The sequence below is a fragment of the Pongo pygmaeus genome, chromosome 17 (genome assembly GCF_028885625.2).
Source record: "Pongo pygmaeus isolate AG05252 chromosome 17, NHGRI_mPonPyg2-v2.0_pri, whole genome shotgun sequence".
Classification (NCBI taxonomy): Eukaryota; Metazoa; Chordata; class Mammalia; order Primates; family Hominidae; genus Pongo; species Pongo pygmaeus.
Window position 1 is genome coordinate 72,256,393 of NC_072390.2, and position 22,071 is coordinate 72,278,463.

General features: G+C 42.4%; 1 protein-coding gene across 1 annotated transcript; it reads left to right on the forward strand.

Annotated features, from left to right (window-relative positions):
• Positions 1-9,249: 9,249 nt before the first annotated feature.
• ST8SIA3 (ST8 alpha-N-acetyl-neuraminide alpha-2,8-sialyltransferase 3) lies at positions 9,250-21,748 on the forward strand. The gene is made up of 4 exons (XM_054461349.2): positions 9,250-9,986; positions 11,374-11,496; positions 13,891-14,448; positions 16,963-21,748. The coding sequence occupies exons 1-4, from the start codon at positions 9,808-9,810 to the stop codon at positions 17,243-17,245; spliced, it is 1,143 nt and encodes a 380-aa protein (XP_054317324.1). The 5' UTR covers positions 9,250-9,807; the 3' UTR covers positions 17,246-21,748.
• The last annotated feature ends 323 nt before the right edge of the window (positions 21,749-22,071 follow it).

Sequence of the window (22,071 nt, forward strand, 5' to 3'; positions counted from 1 at the left end):
GATGCCTGGAGCTAATTTCAAGATCCAGATTCAATTGGTCTGAAGTGAGACTTGGGCACCAGTATTATGTTTCAGTGACTCTGATGATGCTAAGAGGCAGGTAGAGTCAAGAAACACTGCTTTAAAGAAAGGGATTCCAGCAAATGTTCATTGGCTCCATTTAGCCTTTCCACAATGTGTACATATTTCAAAACATCAAGTTGTACACCATAAATATATACAGGTGTGATTTGTCAATTTAAATAATTAATTAAGGGAGCTCTGACAAGGAAAATAAGGAAGTGATTCTTGTAGAGTGATAGCAGTAGAAGCTAAATTGCAGAGATTAAAAAGAAGGGTGTGTTTTTTTCATACAGAGACTAGCAGTCTTAACATCAGACATGGATCTTTAGCCTCAGTCTCCTGCCTTACTGTGTGATTTAACCTCTTTGTGTCTTATCTGTGAAATCAGGATAGAAATACTTGCTGTGCCCAACTCACAGTTTCCTTGGGAGGTCAAGATGGGATAATAGATGTGAGAGTACTTTGAAAAAAGATTGAAGTGCTATAAAAAATGTAAGATTTATATGGTTGTCAGATTTTTTTCCCCAAAGATGGTCCTGAAGATAGTGATTATCAACTGTAAAGACCTATGTGGAACCAGCATCCCTTTCCACACTGAGCTCACAAAGTCAGCACCCTTTGATAAGTGCTCACAGCTACTATCCAAAGGTCTAATGCTGTTTGCAACTCATGCTTTTTCACAGCTAGCTTTGCACTGGATCTATAATAGATGCAGTTTCCATAGTCTTGCAAATTTTGCCTAAAATTGCTGAACAACACAGCCTTCTGGCATAACACTAGAGTTGAAGGATGCTGCTGTAAAAGTTAAAAAGGAAGTTTACTGTGATAAGGTCCCCTTTAGATTGTCAACCCTGTGGTTATAGAGAAAAGGGAAAGCAGAACAGATTGAGAAACATCTGTGAGAGCAAGCAATGCTGCAGTATCTGAAGAGCCTGATTTCTCAGGCAGATGGGGGAGGATTGGCAAAGATCTGAGCCAAACCCAGCAGTTTTCTTCAGTGACCACCTTGAGGTCTACTTGAGTACTTGGATATGCCCACCTACATAATATATGCCATGGTGGGTCTCCAAGTATTGAAGCAATATTTCTCTCAATCTTCTGCAAACTCCGACTGCCCTTGGGGTAACACCTGTACCCAGGTGAGCAGTGGAACTTCTTTGTAGTGACTAAGGTCCAGGAGAGAGGCTTTCTTTAATCATAGATGATCTTAGATGTGAAGAGTAGGATTACAAAGTGCTTTCTACTCACTTTCAGGCTGACATTTTCCTCAGGGGAAAATACCAAAAAAATACAATTCTTTGTCAAGGTAATAGCATACTTAATAGTTCAGCTTCTCTTTTCCAATTAGCAGCTTGAATTCAGAGCAAAAAGAAAATGAAGGACCAACTGCTAACTAGGAGTGAAGCCAGGTGTCAGATAACTGGAGAAAGCATCAGAGGTATCCCTGGGAAGATCAGTTACCTCCATCTCTCCTCTGAGCCTGCCCTGGCTCCTTCTACTCTGGTTGCAATTAGGACGAAGGTGCTAATTACATTCTCCACCTGCAACTCCTCTGCTATTCTTCACCCAACTTCTTCCACCAGCAGAAAGGCTCAATTCAAAGCTACAGACACCAAAGCCAGCCACCCCCTCATCTTACACCACCTCCAACAGGACTCAGAGCTTTTTTCATGTAAAACCACAGGACAAAATGGGATTTTGAAATGAAGATATAAGGTTGCTACACAAGGGTACATGGATCTTCTTATCCAGTGAGAAGTCACTTTCCCTGTGCTCAAACATCCTTGTAAAAATCTTACCGGGAGGAGAAAGGGGCACAGAAGCCAATGGAAATACCAAATCCATGGCTCGTTTCTTAATGACAAATAACTACTTTGAAGAAGGATCCTTCATGCCCCAGGGTACGGGAGCCTAAATCTCTGGCTTGGGAGGAAATGAGGAATAATACTGTAGTCATTCAGTCCTATATTAAAATCTCATTGTTTAAAAAGCTGCTGTGATCTTGGCCAAGTTATTTAACCTCCCTGAGTATCTTTCTCCCATCTTAATGGAAAAGAATAAAAATATTATCATACAGCATTATTGTGAGCATGATTTGAGATAGAACATGCAGGGCCATAATATCAAACATGGTGTAACTTAATCTTTTTTTTTTTTTTTTTTTTTTTTTTTTTTGCTGCTACTGAGACTGAGTTTTTCAATATTAGAAAGTCCAGTGACCTCTTTACTATGTGAATTCCCTGTGAACACAAGACAAGAAATCTCAGCCTGGGGTACGTGCTTATAATTGGAGCAGGGGGCCCAGAGCCCAGGGGAGGGGGTGCTTAGCAGTTTATTCTTCAACAATTCCTATCGTTTCATCTGTGGAAGCAGTACTCATCAATAAATCAGCAAGTGACAGGACATTTTTCAAAATTGCATGGAAATGTTACCATTTTATACTGTTATAATCATACACAAACAAAAGAGTATTTTTCCCCTGCTCTCAAAGATACGTTGTTGACAATTATAGTTTCAGAAGCACAAGGCACAAAAACTGCCCCAAAACTCAAGATGAAGGCTAAAATTAGATTTTTTCAAACACCTCCCCTGACAGTACCTAGTAATGTTATTGTGGCTGTTGTAACCGTGGGTGATTGCCTATTCACACAGTTGGTGCAATGAAGAGACACAATAGCTTAAAACTAAACTGTAAGATTATTTTTCAAGTAGCTTCTCCAAGTATAATACCTTAGCTTCTAGAAAAAGTAATCGCTGCTAACATTTGGAAAGTCAAAATTCTATGCAAGGGTCTGGGAGATTAACACAATTGAGCATAATAGCTCCTTTCAAACCATTTCCTAGGGACTAGGCTGCAAAAAGCCTTAAGCTTTAAGATGGCTTTCCAAATATATTTTATTTATTCAATGAAGAAAAAGACTATTTGAAGTTTCCATATTCCTTTCACATACAGACACTTCACTGAGCTTTAAGAGAAGCATTCTTCTGTAGGCGCAAAATGAGTAATTCCCCAGCTTCTAGAAAATGCAATCAGTGCAAACATCTGAAATGTTAAAATGTTGTGCAAAATGTCTTTTGTAGAGATATAGAAAAAAAAACCCTGAAGTAAATATCATTTTAAACTGGTCTCAGCATTTATGTTTAAAAATGAATACATACTCATATGCTTAGTATCTGATGCATAGATCATCTCCGGACAGCAACAGCAGCTGCTTCTTGGGAGGGTAACTGAGGCCCTGAGAGATAACAGTGGGAGGGCGTTTGTTCACAGTGCATCCTTCCTTGGCTTTATATTTTGTACTGTGTGCATGTATTAATATTAATCTAACTTAATCTAACTACTTAATTTAATTAAACATGGCCTCTTCAATAAGCGAGTCAGCTCATCCATCCCGGTGGAGCAGATCTTTCTCCACCATCAGTACTGGATGCTGACCTTCTCCCTGGCCTGGACCTCCGGGATGCCATACAGCAAACTTCCCTGACTTCTTTTCACACTGAGCACTAGGTGGGTGCTGTGCTGGTACTAAAAGGTTACAATGAACATAAGAGGTTGTCTCAGGGCCGTCTGCACAGGATTGCTAGCCGTCCCTTCCCAGGCTCCTGCCTTACTCAGCTTTCTCCAGGGACCACAGGAGGCCTCTGCATATCTTATGTACCACTCTGGTCCTTTCCTTGTTGCCCCCAACCCCTCCACCCTTGCCAACGTTCACTCCCTTCCTCAGGAACTCTGAGACACAATGAATAAGGGAGAAGGTGAAAGCCCCTCTTCCTCTGGGCTCTGGAGTACCAGTGAAACATATCGGGGCCAAATCCTGTTCTGGAACACACTAGCAATATGACCTTGATAAAGTAACCTCACTGAGCCTGATTCTGAACTCTTGAAATGGTGGTGGTCATTATATCCTCAGGGGAATGGAATAGAGATTGAATGAGATCAGTTATGTAAAATGCCCAGTGTTATACTCAACACATAGCATGTGAGCAGTAAGTGTTGGATGATATCATCGTCATCATTGTCAGTAGAAGCAATGGTAGTTCTCACTGCCGAAACATGATTGTTTCAACCTCCGCAGGCCTGTACACATCTCCAGCTCTCTGTCCTGGGACTCACTTACACGCAGTGTGAATTAGTGGAAAGGGTGGGCTTTCCAGCCAGAGGGTCTTTACCTTGAGCAGTCCTTAACTTCTTTTAATGTCAATTTCTTTAACTATAAAGTGAGAATAATTTTATACCTTCCTCATAGGAGTGGGGGCAAAGATTATAGATAATATCTACAATGCCCTAGCACCTAAGTGTCCTACATATCTTGGCTGTTTTGACTTTACTCCAAGGGGGCTGATCTATTTACTGGCTCCCGTCAAGCCTTGCCCTCTTCTGCCTCCACATCTTTGTTCACTTCTGTTGCCCTGCCTGCCCCGTCTTCTCTTTCCATCTCCATCTCTGGAAACTTTCATGCCTCTGTTTCATCTGAGAGATTTTGTGACACTTTCTCTGACCACAGTGACTTTTCTCGCCACTGAATTCATAGACTGCTTATCTTCTGTAGGGAAATAGGAGGTGCAAATCCAGAAGACTCCAAGACCCTTCCTCTGAGTCCTCTGTTAAGACTTATTAGAAATCAAGGTGTTAGGCAACAGCCAGCAGAAAGGACTCCGGTCACATGCAGCCAAAGAGCAGCTCCTCAGTGGACTCACTCTGAGTTCCCCACACGATGATCTCCATGCTGTCTGGGAGGGGTAACTTGCCCTCCTGAAAGTCAACTCCCTGATGCCTTATTCAGGGATGTCTCATAACATAAAATGGCCAATTGGTTCATTGATAAATTAAGGCACACTGGGGCTTCTAGCACGTGGACAGGCTGGAGGGCCACGAGGCGCATCGGCTGACATCCACAGGAGCAGCTGGTGTCTCACCTCCCCATGGGCCTGGCTCCAGCTGCTTCGACATCCATTCAGTGCAAATCACATGGAGTCACTCTTCTCTGTGAACTTTGGATGGTTCTGAGCAGTGCTGTGAGAGCAACCTGACCAAGTCCTTATCATGTCCCACAGGACCATCCCGATCTGGCTCTAGCCTTCTAGGCTCTTCTCTTGCAGCAGTCACCTCCCACCTCTTGCTTTTCCCCAAGCCCACCATAATATTTCCTGCTTCTAGTCTTTCCTTTACTTGGAATGGCCTTTCTAAACTTCTGTACCTAGTAAATCCTACTCATGCTTTAAAATCCAGCTCAAATATTGTCCCCTATGAAGAACTTTGCTAACCTCCCAGACAAAGCGTGTTGCCCAGTTTTCTCAGCAGTCCTCTAGTGTGGAGCTTTTTGCGTAGTACCTCTGTTACGTTTACATCCTTCTCCCCAACAAGACCATAAGCATCATGGGGTCAAGGATGATTTTATAACCCCTGAGTCTGCCAAGCATGGTGTCTGATAACCAACACATTTCATTTCATGAATGCTTAAAGAAAACGGAAATAAATGAATGAATAAACAATGCTCTTTTTGTTTTGTTTTGTTTGAGACAGCCTGATTCTATCACCCAGGCTGGAGTGCAGTGGCGAAATCTCCACTCACTGCAACCTCTGCCTCCTGGGTTCAAGTGATTCTCCTTCTTCAGCCTCCTGAGTAGCTGGGATTACAGGCGCCCACCACCACACTAGGCTAATTTTTGTATTTTTTGTAGAGACAGGGTTTCATCACGTTGGCCAGGCTGGTCTCAAACTCCTGACCTCAAGTGATCTGCCCGCTTCTGCCTCCCAAAGGTACAATGTTGTTTCTAACAAAATACACCACCTTTCCTGGCCTTCCCACCTAAATGGGTTCCTGGAAATTGTTCTTGGCCAGTATGGGTTGGTGAGGGGCTAGCCAGGGAGCAGAGTCATGTTCGCAAAAGGTGGGCACTCATGAGAGTGGAAGAAGGGAAGTAAGTTCCTATGTCTAGAATAACACTCTCCTAGAAGACATTAAATCTGGGGGATTTTTCATTTCTGTGCTTCTTATTTTCACTCTCCTATACTCTTGCACAGGGCTGATTTCCAATGAAATTTGATAAGTGATATTTTGTAAAAATGTCCTCATTTTTAAAAATTATTAAATAGCTATAATCCCAGGCCTGAAAAATCCCTTATCCAGTAGCTACAGTTGTTTTTTGAAGCACCACCACCAAAATTATTCCCCTGGTAATTATTGAGCAATCTGTTTTCACCCATAAGCCTGGCACATGTAATAAGGACGCCTGCCTGCCTGTTTATTTTCTGGCTAATTTGGTCCCTTTATATCATGTGACCTTCAGTGGCCCATATGCAATATGAAAATCATCCTCCTAGGACTTTCTTTAGAAGGTTCACAGAGGTGTGCTAAGCATAAGTAATACAACAGTTTTTAAATGCAGGCAGAGCGAACCCATATCAGATATCTCAGGAAAGCCTGCAATGCTATTTTATAAAGGGAACAGAAGAGTTTCTTGATCTTTGCTATTCTCTGCAAGAAAATATCTCACCCAAGCACATCTTTTCCTATGCACTCTGTTGCAGGACATTTACAGGGTCAGAGAAAAAGACACTAAAAACTTACCCAAGCTGTTAGCTCATATTTATTAACTGCTTAATATAGGCCAGGGTGCAAAGGCCTTTATATGCTTTGTTTAATCTTCCCCCAAACCCTGGGAGATTTTTATCCCAGTTCTGCAGATCAGGAGACTGAAACACAGAGAAGTTGTAACTTACCCGAGGTCACCTGGCTGTGGATGCCAGAGTAAGCATTTATTTTAATTGATACATAATAATCATACATATATAGGTACATAGTGATATTTTGATACATACAATATATAGTGATCCCATCAGGGTAATTAGCATATTTGTCATCTCAAACTTGTATCATTTCTTTGTTTTGGGGCATTCAATATCTTCTCTTCTAGGTATATGAAAATATACGATATTGTAACTATAGTTATCCCTATAGTGCTATAGAACACTAGAACTTATTCCTTCTATCCAGCTGTAATTTTGTATCCTTTAATAAATCTTTTATTCTCTCTCCCCCCTACTTCCCAGCCTCTAGTATTCTCTGTTCTACTTTTTACTTCTTTGAGATCAGCTTTTTTAGCTTCTGTGTATGAGTGAGAACATGCGGTGTTTAACTTTCTGTTCCTGGCTTATTTCACTTAACATAATGTCCTCCAGGCTCATTCCTGTTGCTGAGAATGACAGAATTTCATTCTTACTTATGGATGAATGGGATTCCTTTATGTATATACACCACATTTTCTTTATCCATTCATCTGTTGCTGAATACTCAGGTTGATCCATATCTAGGCTATTGTGAACAACGTGGCAATAAACATGTCTCTTTGACATACTGATTTCCGTTCCTTTGCATAAACGCCCAGTAATGGGACTACTGGATCTTATGATAGTTCAGTTCGTAGTTTTTTTCAGGTACCTCTGTACTGTTCTCCATAGTGGCTGTACTAGAATGCATTCCCACCAACAGTGTATAAGAGTTCCCTTTTCTCTGCATCCTTGCCAGCATTTGTTATTTTTTGTGTTTTTGATAATACCCAGAGTATGCTTTTGAAGTCAGGTCTTTCTGGCTCCACAGTCTGAAGGTATAACACTACCCTGGGCTGCCTCTCCATAGCATGTTCCCTGATTTCTGGTTCAAGAAGACTTTTTCTAACAGGTGTCATTCCTAGATGGCTCTCTTAAGATCTTACTCCCTTTGGCATTTTACACCTTACTCATACAATCATTTTAAAAAAATATATAGCAATTTAAAAAAATACAGTTCAAGTGTTCATCATATCCAGGCATGCAAGCCTTTTCTAAATTTTTTTAAATAATAAAAAAGCCCCACAGAGGAAAGGAGGTTATTTGTGTCCTCCTGACACACACTTTTAGATTTTGGTTAAAAAGTCTCTAGTGGGTGCAAAGTGACCCCCTTTGTCATTGGAAACAAATAGGAGCATTCTTTGTGCCACTGTCCACAACCATACAGGTATGTTTCCCAAGGGAGCTCATCAGGTCTTCAAACATTTAGCAAGCATGACGTGTAAGAGACAGTATTGGAGAAGGAAGACAAGCCTTGCTCTGCCAAAGTTTACAATCCAGGAGCTCAACACTTCAAGGAATTTACAGCCTCCAGACAGATAATAACATTAGGTCCATGAAAGCCTACAAGGCAAGAAGTTCAGGAGAGAAACAAGTCATAACCATCTTGGAAAAATCTCAACTTGTTTTATCAGAACTCAAAGGCCAATTTCTCACCCCTAGCTTCCCTCATTAGTGCTTATTAACTAGTATTGGGAGGACCAAGCGAAGAGTAAGGCTAGGGTAGCAGAGGCCATAAGCTAATTGCAAAGGACAGAGCTAAAGAAATATGCGAGTTTCCCCTGAGCACCCAACTGCATGACTGAAAATGGATTAATTTGTATTTCTAATGGATATACAAGAAACATGTGAATATGCTAAAATAAATTTAAGGTCAAGCAATGCAAAGTGTTAGTGCGTTTGCCTTCCACTCTCAGAGGCAGCCTCTCTTATTTGGTTCTTGGGCTGCTTCATAAAAAGTTCTGTGTTTTTTAATGGCCTCAGCTTCTGGGAGGCTCAGGCCACCTAGCCCACCAGGAGGCCAGGCCCGAGGGATGGGTCTGAAGAGTGGGCAACAGAGAATTAAACCAGGGCTGACTTCAACAGGCCCAGTCAAGTCAGGGGCAAGCACATTGTCCATCCACTGGAAGACGGAAAGGGGAGAGGAAGGCAGGCCCTCCCGACTCACAGGGTCACCTCGCAACTTTGCTAGGCACTACCCACCCTTTAAGGATAAGCGAAGTATGTGGTGGGCATAAAAGGCGCACAGGGGAGTCATTCTGGCAAATTCCAAGAAGGTTTTAAGGGCTCCCGAGGCAGGCAGGCCCAGTTGCTGTTTGGAGCTTCCTTTGGGGTGGGAGGATCGGGGGGCGGGGGGCTAGGGCGGTGCCTTAACGAGGGGAGATTCTTTTAAACAGCTGCCTTCCAAAAACCATTCTCCCTGCTTCTTTGAGAAGCACCCAGCTGTTGTTTACCCTCCAGGACAGCAAAACCGGTTATTTGTCTCTCTATTCCGTGATACTATAAAGTAATGAATGGTCCATTAAACTAAGTTTGGGATCCCGTCTCCCCACAGCCACCTCCTCGCCGGCACCCTCAGCCGGGGAGGCCGTAGGCTCGGGCTGCAGCCTGGCAGCCTCAGTCCCCCTCCCTCCACCATTTCCCCCTACTCCCTCCCTCTCCTGCACCCCCTCCCCCCGGTTATTTGGGAGATTAGAGTTCATTAATTAAATCCTGTGCTTAGATCGAACTGTAACATTATTCCAATCACATTTATCTTGCAGGCGGCGGCGGAGATGGCAGCCTCGCTGGAAACGCGCGGGGGAGCCTGAGCCGGCGGCCGGGGACGCACGGCGCTGCGCGCTCCTTCGCCACGCCGCCACGCAGCCCCTCCATCTTCCTCTCGGCACCCGGCCCCGCGCGCCCTTGCCTAGGGGGTCCTGCTGCTCTCCGGGGCTCCTGCCGGCCCCAACCCCCGGCCCCTGTCACCTCCCCCTACCCCCGCCCGGGTCCCCCTCCTTCGCCACACGCGCGCGCTCTCTCTCTCTCTCACACACACACACACACACACACACACACACACACACACGCCAGCGAGCTGCTGGCCGCTCAATGGACCGATTTCCCCGGTTTCCCTGAACCCAGCCCAGCCCGGGATGAGAAATTGCAAAATGGCCCGGGTCGCCAGTGTGCTGGGACTGGTCATGCTCAGCGTCGCCCTGCTGATTTTATCGCTCATCAGCTACGTGTCCCTGAAAAAGGAGAACATCTTCACCACTCCCAAGTACGCCAGCCCGGGGGCGCCCCGAATGTACATGTTCCACGCGGGATTCCGGTGAGTGCGGGCCTCTGTGTTAGCGCCTTCGGGAATTTGGTTGATGGGGTGTTTGGGGAAGGGGAGGCGTGGGGGAGGGGTGTTTTGGCTTCTCCGAGACTCTTTGCGCCAGATAACTGCGCGGTCCTTCCATTCCTCTCTCTAATTCTCCCTTCCCCCTCCCTGTTATTTTTTTTTTAACCCAAAGCCCCTAGAAGCCGTTGTCCAAATCGATGTGATTGCATTTCTCGTATTCTTCCTCAGCATCCCTTCCCTCATTTCAGAAATGGGGGTTGGGGGAGGCTTTCAGGAGGGTGCGGGTGGAGGGAAAGACGGTGTGGGTGTTCGGGAGGGGGCGGCGAGCGGAGATGGGCAGGCGTGAGGGGAGCGCCCGCCCCGCGCCCTGTCCGCAGACTCCGCGGGCCGGGCCCGGGGCGGTGCGGGCGGTTTAATGGCGCAGGCGCCGGACTCCCCTCGCGCCCTCCTCCTTTCCTCCCCCACGCCTATCAAAGGACACGCGAGTTTATTCTCACGAAGCCCCTGGGGCGTTCTCCCTCGACCCTTTCCCCGGCTGCAACCGCCTCCCCCCCCCCCCCACCCCGCTTTCCGGGATTTCTGCAATTCCCCCGCCCCCTGCGGGAAGCGAGCCTCAGAAGGGCCGCCCACCCTCGCCAGGTCGGAGTCACCGCTCGGCGCTGGGCCGGACCGTGAAGGCTCCAGGCGCAGCTTGACGCCGCTCTGCGAGAGCCCCCGCCCCTACCTGTGACCCCGGGAACTCTCCCAGCGGGGCCTCTTGACGGGCAGGTGGCAACTACAAAGTGCCACCTGTGGTCCAAGCTGGGACCGAGGCGAGGAACCCAGAGGAGCCCCGCCTGGACCGAGGAGCGGAGTTGGCCGGCGGCCCCCGGGGGTCCCCAGCCAAGTTATAGGAAGTGAAATCGGACGTAGGCTCGGGAAGGAAGAGGTTAAGGCAGGAACCACCCCCAGCCTTTCCCTGAGTCTCCGGTTTCCTCTGCCCTTTCTCCGAAAACAATTCTCTGGGGCTGCAAGGGCGTAGCGGGTCAGGCTGGCGGGGCGGCCGCTGTCCGCGGTGCTGATTCCCTGGTCCTCGCAGCGCCGCGGGCTCCAGCCCTGCGCCCGGCGTGCGCGCTGCTCTCCGCATGACGGCCATTTTATGGTCTTTCCGGCACCCGGAGGGATGGACAATGCAGATGGGGTTCCCCAGTTTTCTTTCTTTCCCTCGGGTGTGTGTGGGAGCAGAGGGTGGACCAAATGAGAGGGGCTCCGGGACGGAACGGAGCCCGCACGCGTACCAGCCGCCCTCGCCTCAGCCGCTGGACTTTAATGGCTACCTCGGCTTCCCCGAGCTGAGGCCAGCACGCTTGTCTGTGCTCATGCTCCTCTCCAGGTCACAATTTGCGCTGAAGTTTCTAGACCCGTCATTTGTGCCCATTACGAATTCTCTCACCCAGGAACTCCAAGAGAAACCTTCTAAGTGGACATTTAATCGGACAGCGTTTTTACATCAAAGGTAGGATAGAAGGAAAAGATCCAAAAGGTGCTTTTAAGAATTCAAGAGCTCAAAACAAAACAAAACAAAAACAAACAAAAACATCTAAAACAACAAACATCTATACCCCCCACCCTCACCACCAGCTGTATCTGCATTGTTTTCTTGGCATGACTGCAAAAGCAATGATCAGGAACCTTCTCCTGTGTATGTAGTGTCCTCTCATAAAAAGGACACATCAGGACCAATTTGAATAGCAAAAAAAAATAAAAAAGTATTCCACTTGGGCTTGATTGGGCACCATGATTTACAGCTAACAAGTCTGGCAAGTACTGCCAAAGCCATCTATTTTTTAAAAAAACAGACAAAAGGTTAGTTGCAAAAAGACCACCCAATGCATTTTCATTTCCTCACTGAAAAAAACTTGAAAAATAGAATAAAGTGGTATTGTTTCATTGAAACACACGGAAAATGCCATAATCTGTCTCCATCAAATTACTAGTGAAAATGCTGGCCCAAATGTATGTAGATATTTAACTATGGTTTTGTTTTGGTTTTGCCTGTTTTCATTGTCTTTACAGCTTTTAACTTATTGTAAAGCTACCTAACTTAATTCGTACTAATTGTAGCAGCTTCATTTTATACACGTAAGATGGTTTTGAGGTTTTGTTTTTTTAGGTGGAAGGAAGGATGAGATTTGTTCAAATGTATTTATTCTACTCAGTGATTCTGGTCTACTCTTAGCAAACCACGATAACTCATTACTCCTTCCTTCATGGTGGGATTATTTTACTGCTAAATGGGATGTGAGCCATCTAGTGTATTCATTAGAAGTGTGAATACTTATTTTACGAACCACTCTATTTAGGGAGTTGTGTTTTGGTCTTAGCATTTCTAGTTATTGCTCTTTGTCTCTCTTTTAAAAGTTTAATTTATGGGCAGAATTTAAACAAATTCAGTAAGTATTCATGGTCTCATGAAAATACTGTTTAGATGAAAAGTCAACATACAGTCATATGATTAACATTTTAAAAACACTTATGTTTAATTATAAATTAGTTCATGAAAATTGATCAATTCTAAAACTCTGGAAGTGTTTTTTTAAATAATTGGAAGGGTTTTAATTCAATATTAATTTTATGGACAACCCAGAACATTTTCATGGGTAGAACACATTCTAGCTTTCCCCAAAACATGTTTCTAACTCAACAAAAAATATTCTTCCCACACTAGGCCACGTGACCCAAATGACCAGTCAGAAGAATATTTCCTTCTCAAAACTTCCCTCATTTTAATTAATTAGATAATCTTTAATTAAATTTTTACCAGTAGCATTTTAAATCTGCCTTACCTTTTTAACAACTTGTAAGAGTGGTACTGGTAACTTGGGGAGTTTCAAAGATTTCAGTTGCTGTTGCCTCTATTTTGAAGAATGAAGTCATTTTTAAATTAAAATTCCAAGCAACATGATGATATGCAAAGCATTTCATTTCATTCCTGCTACATTTAGGCAAAAGTTATAAGAAATTCAATGGGTTTACTTAACATCAGAGAATCTAGCAGCAAAGTAGCATGTTACCAGTCTCTCTTGAATATTTTAAATAGCTGAAACTTTAAGAAGAGATACTTAATTTTACTTAAACTCAATATGAAAGCAACGTGAAATTAGTTCTAAGTATCAGTCTTGCCTTGTTTATGTACTGAATTGTTAGAATATGGACATATTTTCAGGATTTATAATAGCGTTGTTTTCTAAGGATTAGATTTATTCAACTAAATTGTGTTTCTATATAATCAAGTAGAAAAAACTCCCTGTTTCATTATTCAAAGGACCTTAATGAGATTATCATCTCATTTCTATTAAATATTCAGCTACACCCACTGCTATTACCATCTTCATATTTTAATAATAGATAGTGCTGTACTGACTCATATCTATTTGGCTCTTATTTGGACACCAGTGATATTTGATATTCTTTGAGCACTTCAGTCCAGTAGCAAACAAGTAGACCCTAGTTACAAACTCTGTGTTACTAATGTTTGTGCATTATTGTGAGCTCTTTCAGGCCTGTGTAAATTGTCTCCCTGTATTTTCTGACACAATTTGCCCTATACCTCCCTGCTGATCAAATAAGATACACTCTTCACGTAGAGCAGAAAACCAAGGTATGGCAGCTAAAACTGTAAGTTGCATTTACAAGCCTCAAAGAATACACCCAGAAATTGACTGAAAGATTAGAATATGCGGAGATTCCGAAGCAGTCCTCCCTTCAAGGACCACAATTATGTATGTATAATCTTTTTTGGATTCAATGAGCCTAAGATTCCCTCTGAATGAAATGTCAGCATAAGTCATAAGATGGAAAATCAATTCTTCTGAATGGAATGCTTTTCATGAATTTCTTTTTATTTTAGGCAAGAAATTCTTCAGCATGTCGATGTAATAAAAAATTTTTCTTTGACCAAGAATAGTGTTCGGATTGGACAACTGATGCACTATGATTATTCCAGCCATAAATATGTTTTCTCTATTAGCAATAACTTCCGGTCACTGCTTCCAGATGTGTCACCCATTATGAACAAGCATTATAATATTTGTGCTGTGGTTGGAAATAGTGGGATCCTGACAGGGAGCCAGTGTGGACAAGAAATAGATAAATCAGATTTTGTTTTCCGTTGCAATTTCGCCCCTACGGAGGCTTTCCAAAGAGATGTTGGAAGAAAAACCAATCTTACCACCTTCAACCCCAGCATCCTGGAAAAATATTACAACAATCTCTTGACTATTCAGGACCGTAACAACTTTTTCCTCAGTTTAAAAAAGCTTGACGGGGCCATTCTTTGGATCCCTGCATTTTTCTTCCACACTTCAGCAACTGTGACCAGGACATTAGTTGACTTTTTTGTTGAACACAGAGGTCAGTTAAAAGTCCAACTGGCTTGGCCGGGAAATATAATGCAACATGTCAACAGGTGTGTATATTTTATTACATTTTATTCATACTCCACCAGATGGCAAATCAATGTTGTAATCTCTTGGGGGTGGGAGCCATCCAATTCATTAGTTGTTGTGGTGAGTTTAGTAGTAATTAGAAGAAACTCATATCTTTTGTAATGAGCGAATGAATGAATCATTCTAGCTAATAAGTTCCGTCTACCCACAGCTGGTAACCAAGTGTCAGATGGAAGGATTGGGGCTTCATCGGTCTCCCGTCTCTATTCTCTGTCCTCTCCCTTGGTAGTATGGCTATGGAGCAGTCATGGAAATCACCACAAATCAAGAATTTTCTTTAAATAGATAGCTATATTCCAGGAATGTCAATGGCTAAATTAGAGACAAATCAAGTGGTTTTTCTTTTTAGAAACAATGCAGTTGACTTAAATTTATGTGTTTTGTAGATGTCCAAGGTTAGCAACACACCTAGATAAATCATAAATTGCACAATCTGCCTTTATAATCTGATATTTGAGTGCAAAAACATGAAAAAAGTATTTTATGAGCATGTTGTTATCTCTTGGAATTTGATAGACAGATCAGCCAGAGATGCAGTATTTTCATCTAGTCTGGTGATTTTCAACTCTGGTTGTATATTAGAATCACTTGAGAGCTTTAAAAATACTATTGTCTAGGCTCTGCCTCAAGAGATCCTAATGTAATTTATCTGGTGGGCAGGGAGGTGGAGGCCAGGTACTTGGTATTTTTTAACAACCCTCCTGATGATTCCAATATGCAGTCAGAATTGAGAACCACTAGTCCAGGGCATTTTATAAAACAAGATTAATTGTAGATTTTTTTTTTCTTTTAAATCATCTGGAGAAAATTATCTCAACTTCAGTTTCCCCTATGTAAGTAGCCTCAGTGTCCTAACATAGCCCTAAATATTATTATAAGTTGAGTTGGGTTCTGGGAGACCTGGTAAACAGGGAATTCTGAAGATCTTTGTTCCACAATAGGTTTTTCCCATCCTGTAGCCTCTTAAGATGTAAGATCTGTTTAGTTGACCTCTCATAGGAGGAGGAATTACAGCCTAATAAACTGGTTTGTATCTCAATGGTAGAGTGATACCATAATTTAAAGTCCAAACTGGAACTTTTTCTTTGAGAGAAAGATGGTGCTATTAATAATTACAACACAGATAACTGACAAACTTGGACTGTCCCATTTGCCCAGGATATATGGTCACCTTTTTAAGTGGTGATGTAGCCCAACTCCTAAGATTAAAGATGAATCAACTGAGGTACAAGGAGCAGAAGTTATTTACCCAAAGTCACTGCCCTAAATGAGCAAGACTAGAGTTAGAAGTCAGGTCTCCTGCCAACCTGTCCCATGGTCTTTTGATCTCCTCATTTTGCTCCCCTTTTGTTCAGTTTAAGTTTGACTATACCAAAAGGATTGTCAGAGTCATTCTAGTTCCTTAGACAGGAATATTCAAACCAAGACTGAACTTTTAAATTTCATTTGGAAGGGGAAAGGTTCACCTTTGAAATCTTCAAGTAGTGAAGAAGAAACTACATGTGCTTAGAAACTTGCAGAAACTATCCTGTGTGGCTGCCTGCCACAAAAGTGGAGTTAATCATAATGTTTCATAGCCACTCAGGCCTCAAAAAAATACATGGGTTCAATGAAAACTGGAAGGAAATACAGTCCACAGAAACCTGAGTAATGCACAGTTTCATTCTGCCTGCATCTCCAATGATAAATACACACACCACATAGAAGCCTCAAATATTTGGCGATGTCAGCAGGAAGGCTTCAGAGTATTAATATTATTTAAATGTGGAAGGACTAATAACTATAATTTATTATTTACACTTAATGTATCTTACACACTTTCTGAATTAAAAAAATTTAGCATGCCAAATTGTGGCATGCTGAAGATGGGCTTGGGAACCCCTAGTTAGAAGACAAAGAAGCAAGGAATACAATTTTTTGCAAGAGAGAAGAAAAATAAGGCTCCACAATCTTTCTAAACCCCGAATGAAGGGTTTATTTCTAGGTTTGAGAAAGGAAGAGACAGAGGAGTTTCCCTTAAACGACTTCCTTCACCCTATCCAAGAACCCTTTATGTAAGAAAAGCACAGTCATTCTTTTTGGTGGCCTTCTGTTGTGTCACCGCTAAGTCAGAGCCACACCACTCTTTAGAAAAACCCAGGGGCAGCTTCAAAGGCCAGCTTCAAAGGTGTGCAAACAGTGTGATCCCAGGAAATCCCATGCTCAGAAGGGCCCAACACTTAATTTAATACTTTGCTCTTGCACTCGAAATTTTCAAAACTTTTTGAACCAAGAGTCCACATTTTTATTTCTTGCTGGATCTCACAAATTATATAGCCAGTTGTGCCCAGAAGTTGTTTTTGTTCGCCTAAAAGATAATTTCAAAGCAAGCACTATTTAAGTTGCATTAACAAATCCACTACCCAGCCCAGTCAGATAGACCTTGCTGATTGAAACCTTCAACTCTGAATCCACATGTACTTATTGTTCCACAGGTACTGGAAAAACAAACATTTGTCACCTAAACGGCTGAGCACAGGTATTCTTATGTACACCCTTGCATCAGCAATATGTGAAGAGATCCACTTGTATGGATTTTGGCCTTTTGGATTTGACCCCAACACAAGGGAAGATCTTCCATACCATTACTATGACAAAAAAGGAACCAAATTTACCACCAAGTGGCAGGAGTCCCACCAGCTGCCTGCTGAGTTTCAGCTGCTGTACCGAATGCATGGGGAAGGGCTCACCAAGCTGACTCTGTCACACTGTGCCTAAGAACTCCGAACGGAAAGTGCCAAATGGCTGTTTAAAAAGTGCCCCAAATCAAATTGAATAGTCTTCAGAATAGAACCCTAGAGAATGTCTTATAAGGATTGTCTGCCATTTAAAAGGAAAGATGTCTTTTCTCTTTTGCACTGCTCTTTTAAGAGTTTTAGCAGATTTAGCAGGACAGATGCATTGAAGCCACATGGTTTAGACTTGATTGATAAAGGGAATGTTGCATTTGGGACTATGCTGCTAACGAAATGGTTTGAAGTATTTTCATGTTTGGATTTTAATAATAAACTGCCTCTCATTTTTATGAGGACTAGAGCTATAGTTTCTGCAGCTCTGCTCAGATAGTCCTCATAATCAGAGGCCTCTGGCCAACTGGGGCAGGACCTGTTTTGCTGGTGGGATCAGACTCTGAAAAATGGAAACGTAAAAAACTGGTTTGCATATCTCATCTTCTATCTATCTCCCTATCTCTATCTCTATCACCATCTCACTCCCTCCCTCTGCAACTACTCCCTGCCCTACCACCGTGGAGTTTAATAATTTGCTAGAAATCTTATTGAATTCGCTTTGCTTGTATGTGTTGCATTTGTACTTGATGTGTTTAAGGTTCTGGGTAACTTTGATGCTTCATGACAAAATAAGCAAATCACGATGGACTCCCTTGTGATTCCTTTTTTAAAGAAATGCCTCTGATGCAGTCCTCACCAGTCCGTTCAGTCATTCTACAGCAGGATGGTCCCTCTGTGGTGAGTGGGATATAAGGCAGTGCATCTTTCATGATCACAAAGAAAGCCTATGTTGTGGATAGCATTGCGTCTCTTGATGTAAGCATTGTTATGGCAAATAATAGCACTGTGGCCACATCTGTAAGGCCATTCCAGCCTACGTTTAGTGTCTCCCATAATCCCAACCCATGCACTGGGCTGGGTGTTCTCTCAGAATGTAGAGGCAATGAATCATCTTAAGACCCTGGGACACACAAAGGAAAAGGAAGAAGAATATTTAGAAGTTGATATGGAATCCTGTGTACCCTAAAGTGTGGTAACCGTGTTACCCATTCCAGCTGGGTTAAAGTGGAGGAGGATCTTGGCCAGGCCAGGCGCCCAGGTGACTAGTGCTGAGGTGCAGTCATTTTCCGTATCATTGTGTGCACCACCACCAATCCAGAACCATTTGTTCTCTTTGAGAACATTGTAGCACTGGATATTCCCTCTTTCCACTGAAGTCAGATCTATACAACTACAAATTAAGCATTTCAAAAGAAAAAGCCATTGTGCAGTGGCAAGAGTTGGAATCCAAGATTATGTAGACCTGCGATGAAGGAAGTAGCTGGCCATTCTCATTTTCTTTATTTCAGCCATATGAGTAGAAATCAAATCATTCCCATCCCTGGCTTTTTACTGAGCAGCACTTTGTTCTTCCAATTCAGCCCAAAGTCTGGCCAAGTTGATGTTAAATTTTAATAAGAGTTTCTTTCTTCTTTCCAAATGCCAGTCAAGCATATTTGTTATGCATTTGAGTGGGGTAGCTCATTCTTTTCCTGAAATCTCATCTAGATTGCTTGCAATGTGACAAATAACTCTTTTAAAATGTGCTGTAGTTCAGTGATGAGCTCATTGCCCCTCTTTAGGAAGGTAAGATCATGCCTAAAATTAAACCAAATATGGTAAGGAAAGACACTATCATTATGCTCACATTCTGCCTGGTCCTAAACCTGCCTTATTATTCTTTTCAGAAAGCAATCTAATTAGAGCAACTTTCATAGTAGATCTAGATATTAACTAATGAAAGGAACACCAGGTTCAAATGTGTTACCAATTATGACACACATTATAATATAATTATAAGGGGAGACATTAAAAACATTTTGTAATTCAGTGGTATAATTTGATGGGTATCACAACCACACCGTGTTTGTTCCCTGTCCCTTTGAAGAGGACTGTACTACCATCCTCACACTGTGTTCTGTTGGGATCACTGAGAGATTGACAACTGACGGAAGTGTTTAGTTGGCTGTTCCTGAGCACTTAGTTCATTTGGTTATAGCTAAGTGATATTAATGCCAATACTACTTGGGCCAGATTCTGACTCGAGTTTTAATCCCAATGTCCCCATTCGTTTTCACTAAATATAAATGCATAGACACTTTAAACCAAGAAGGTTAAAAGAGGAAAAGACCAGAATCTCTAAAAAACAGTTTATTGTTCTGTAGTGGACAATTTAAATTTTATCTCATCATAATGCCAAGGATTTTTGTTTAAGTTCAGGGAGATTCTTGAAATCTCATTGCAGTCTTGGTTCCATCTTAACCTTAGAGTAGGAGGACTTTCCCATCCCCCACCACCGTGTTATCAATCACTTTAATGAAAACTCAAAATAGTGAGGAAATGGACTTTTCTTCAGAACTTGAGGGGTTTAGAGATCAGGCTCATCTCTGCTTATAAGGAGGACTTCCTGGAGATGATCCCAATAGATGACCCTTCACTTTTGAAGAATAGTAGCTTCTAGCTGACCATACAAAATCTCTGTTTGTTTTTAAAGACTGTTTCAAAGATTAAATCTATACAACCACTTTTATGATCAAAAAAGTTGTTGTGTCCCAAGTGTCCTAATTAGAAAGGCAGCTGGCTCTCCTGCAGCTCCCAGGCTTGTGTAGTCAAGTGCAGTGAACTGGGCAGTAATCAGCTCGGGACCATTGGCTCTTTCCGCCTCTTTCAGCTGCAGACACATGCCCTGGCTTTTGCATTGACCTTGCTTTGTTGGTTCTAGACTAATTATATCCTTTTGTCAGACCCTTTCCCTTTTTTAGGATACTCACAACAGAGTCCACTTTCAGCTATTGGAATACATTTTACCATAAAGCCCCCAAGGCTTTCTACCCATAACACCAACACAAAAAACCAATTAAGTTGCAGAGAGGGGAAATAATCACGAACTTTTGGCAACCTGCTTAATGCTAGACCCTCTGTTTTCACCGGTTATTCTGAGTGTCATATGCAGATGCAGATCCAAGGGAGATAGGGCTAAATTGTGGTGTCAAGAATTCCTCCCACACCCCAAAAATTCTTTCCAATATTTGATTATTAAAATGTCTATCATTTCTCCACCTTGTGTCTGTGTCTTAAGTGTCTGTGAATTGTAAAAGTGCTGCATGTTTAGTAGTGTTGTGTGCCTGGCAGTGCTGACTATGACTACTGTGCCATCTGTCTGTGACCTTGATGTCAGGTACCTGGCCATGGGGCTACCAGCAAGGATGTGCAAAGGAAGAACCGCTGCCCCTGCCCTCAGCTTCCTTATGCCCGAGCCACTACTTATCCATGAATGTGAGTGCCAAGAGAAACCTAATTTGGTGGGGAAGCCAAGGAATGGGAGAACATTTCTTCTGATTTGAGTCAAGGCACTAATTATTAGACACTCTCAGACAACAAAGCGGTATTGACCTGAGGTCAAAGGAAGCAGGGACAATATTGTAGATTGCTAGGACACTGGAAATGAAGAGGCCTTCAGCTTCGCCAGTCTTGATTCTTGACTTTACAAATGAGAAAATGGAGAAACAGGGAGGCTAGGTGATTTGCCCCAGATGACATTGTCAATTGGTGGAGAAATTATGACTCCTCCTCTAGTACTTCTTGGCCTTGCCAGCATCAAATGAAGCTGGGCTCACAGGGAAAGTGGTTTTTGGTCTGGGATCTGCAGAGCACATAAAATAAGTTAGAAAGTCTATAAAAGAGGAAAAAAGGTTCTCCTCTCCCTCCCAAAAATGACTTCCCAACACAGAACAATAAAGGAAATGCTTGTGTGGGTATGCAACTGTCCACCAGTTATCACCTACCTTCTCCCTGAGATGAAAGAAAACACCCTTGGTAAATCATGATTTGATAAATAACAATTAAGTTACTGGTGGTTCATGCTTGACAGCTGGAATCTTACCCAATAAGCTATTCATCTTAGTAAAACCTTGTTTTAGTAATATATATGCATAATTTAGAAGTTGAAGGCTGAAAATTGTTGTGTACTTCTCCATATATATACAACTTTTATCGGGGTCCCTTGAGTTAAGAAATGCCTTCTATTTTATAGGTAATCTCAACAGCAGACTTTGAAATATTGTGTTTAGTTCAATATGCTAAGAAGATATACAAATAATAATAAATTCATGAGTCTTCATGTGCAAAATGACAAACTGAGCAATTTTCTGTATAATTCTAGATTCTTAAAACCTTTTTTCCCATAATTGTTTGAATGCACTAGGCACAAGTTTCTGTTTAAGCCTCTGCTTCTCCCTGAATGTGTAGAACTGTCGTTTTGCTTACAAAGGGGCTGTGTGTTTGTGGCTGGAAGCCCAGATAGAGCACTCTGGGTGCTGGGGATTGAGGGCACCTTGGCCAGCTGATTGACCTGTCTGGACTCTGTGGCCCAATTAATCGAGGCCACAGATCAGTTGGTACTAAGCATCAAGATGACTCATTATGCCTCTCTCACACTCCGATTGCTTTGCCACATAGATAACAACATTTGAAATGGGAAACATTTTAGAATGTCATTATTGTATTATATATTGTCGTCTTATGCAGTATTTCTGAAAATTTATTTTTATTGTGATGACTGATTGAAGACGTGTATGAATAGATGTTCCTCAGTGAAGCCTATTCTCTTGTTGTTGATGACAGTGGCATCAGAGTGAAGAGTTGTTGCAGAGTAACTGACTTCAGTTTAAGGTTACCTTGGGGTTCTGAGGTTAGGACCCGGATTATGCAGCTGATCTCCCAGCAAACACAGCTGTATGAAATAAGCAACTCTTCAAAATACAATTCTTGCCACTC

Excerpts from the sequence above, each read along its gene's own strand:
- ST8SIA3 (XM_054461349.2), top strand. The coding sequence starts at position 9,808 with ATGAGAAATTGCAAAATGGCCCGGGTCGCCAGTGTGCTGGGACTGGTC. Across the intron at positions 9,987-11,373 it reads ATGTTCCACGCGGGATTCCG|GTCACAATTTGCGCTGAAGT; the intron begins GTGAGTGCGGGC and ends GCTCCTCTCCAG. Across the intron at positions 11,497-13,890 it reads ACAGCGTTTTTACATCAAAG|GCAAGAAATTCTTCAGCATG; the intron begins GTAGGATAGAAG and ends TTTTTATTTTAG.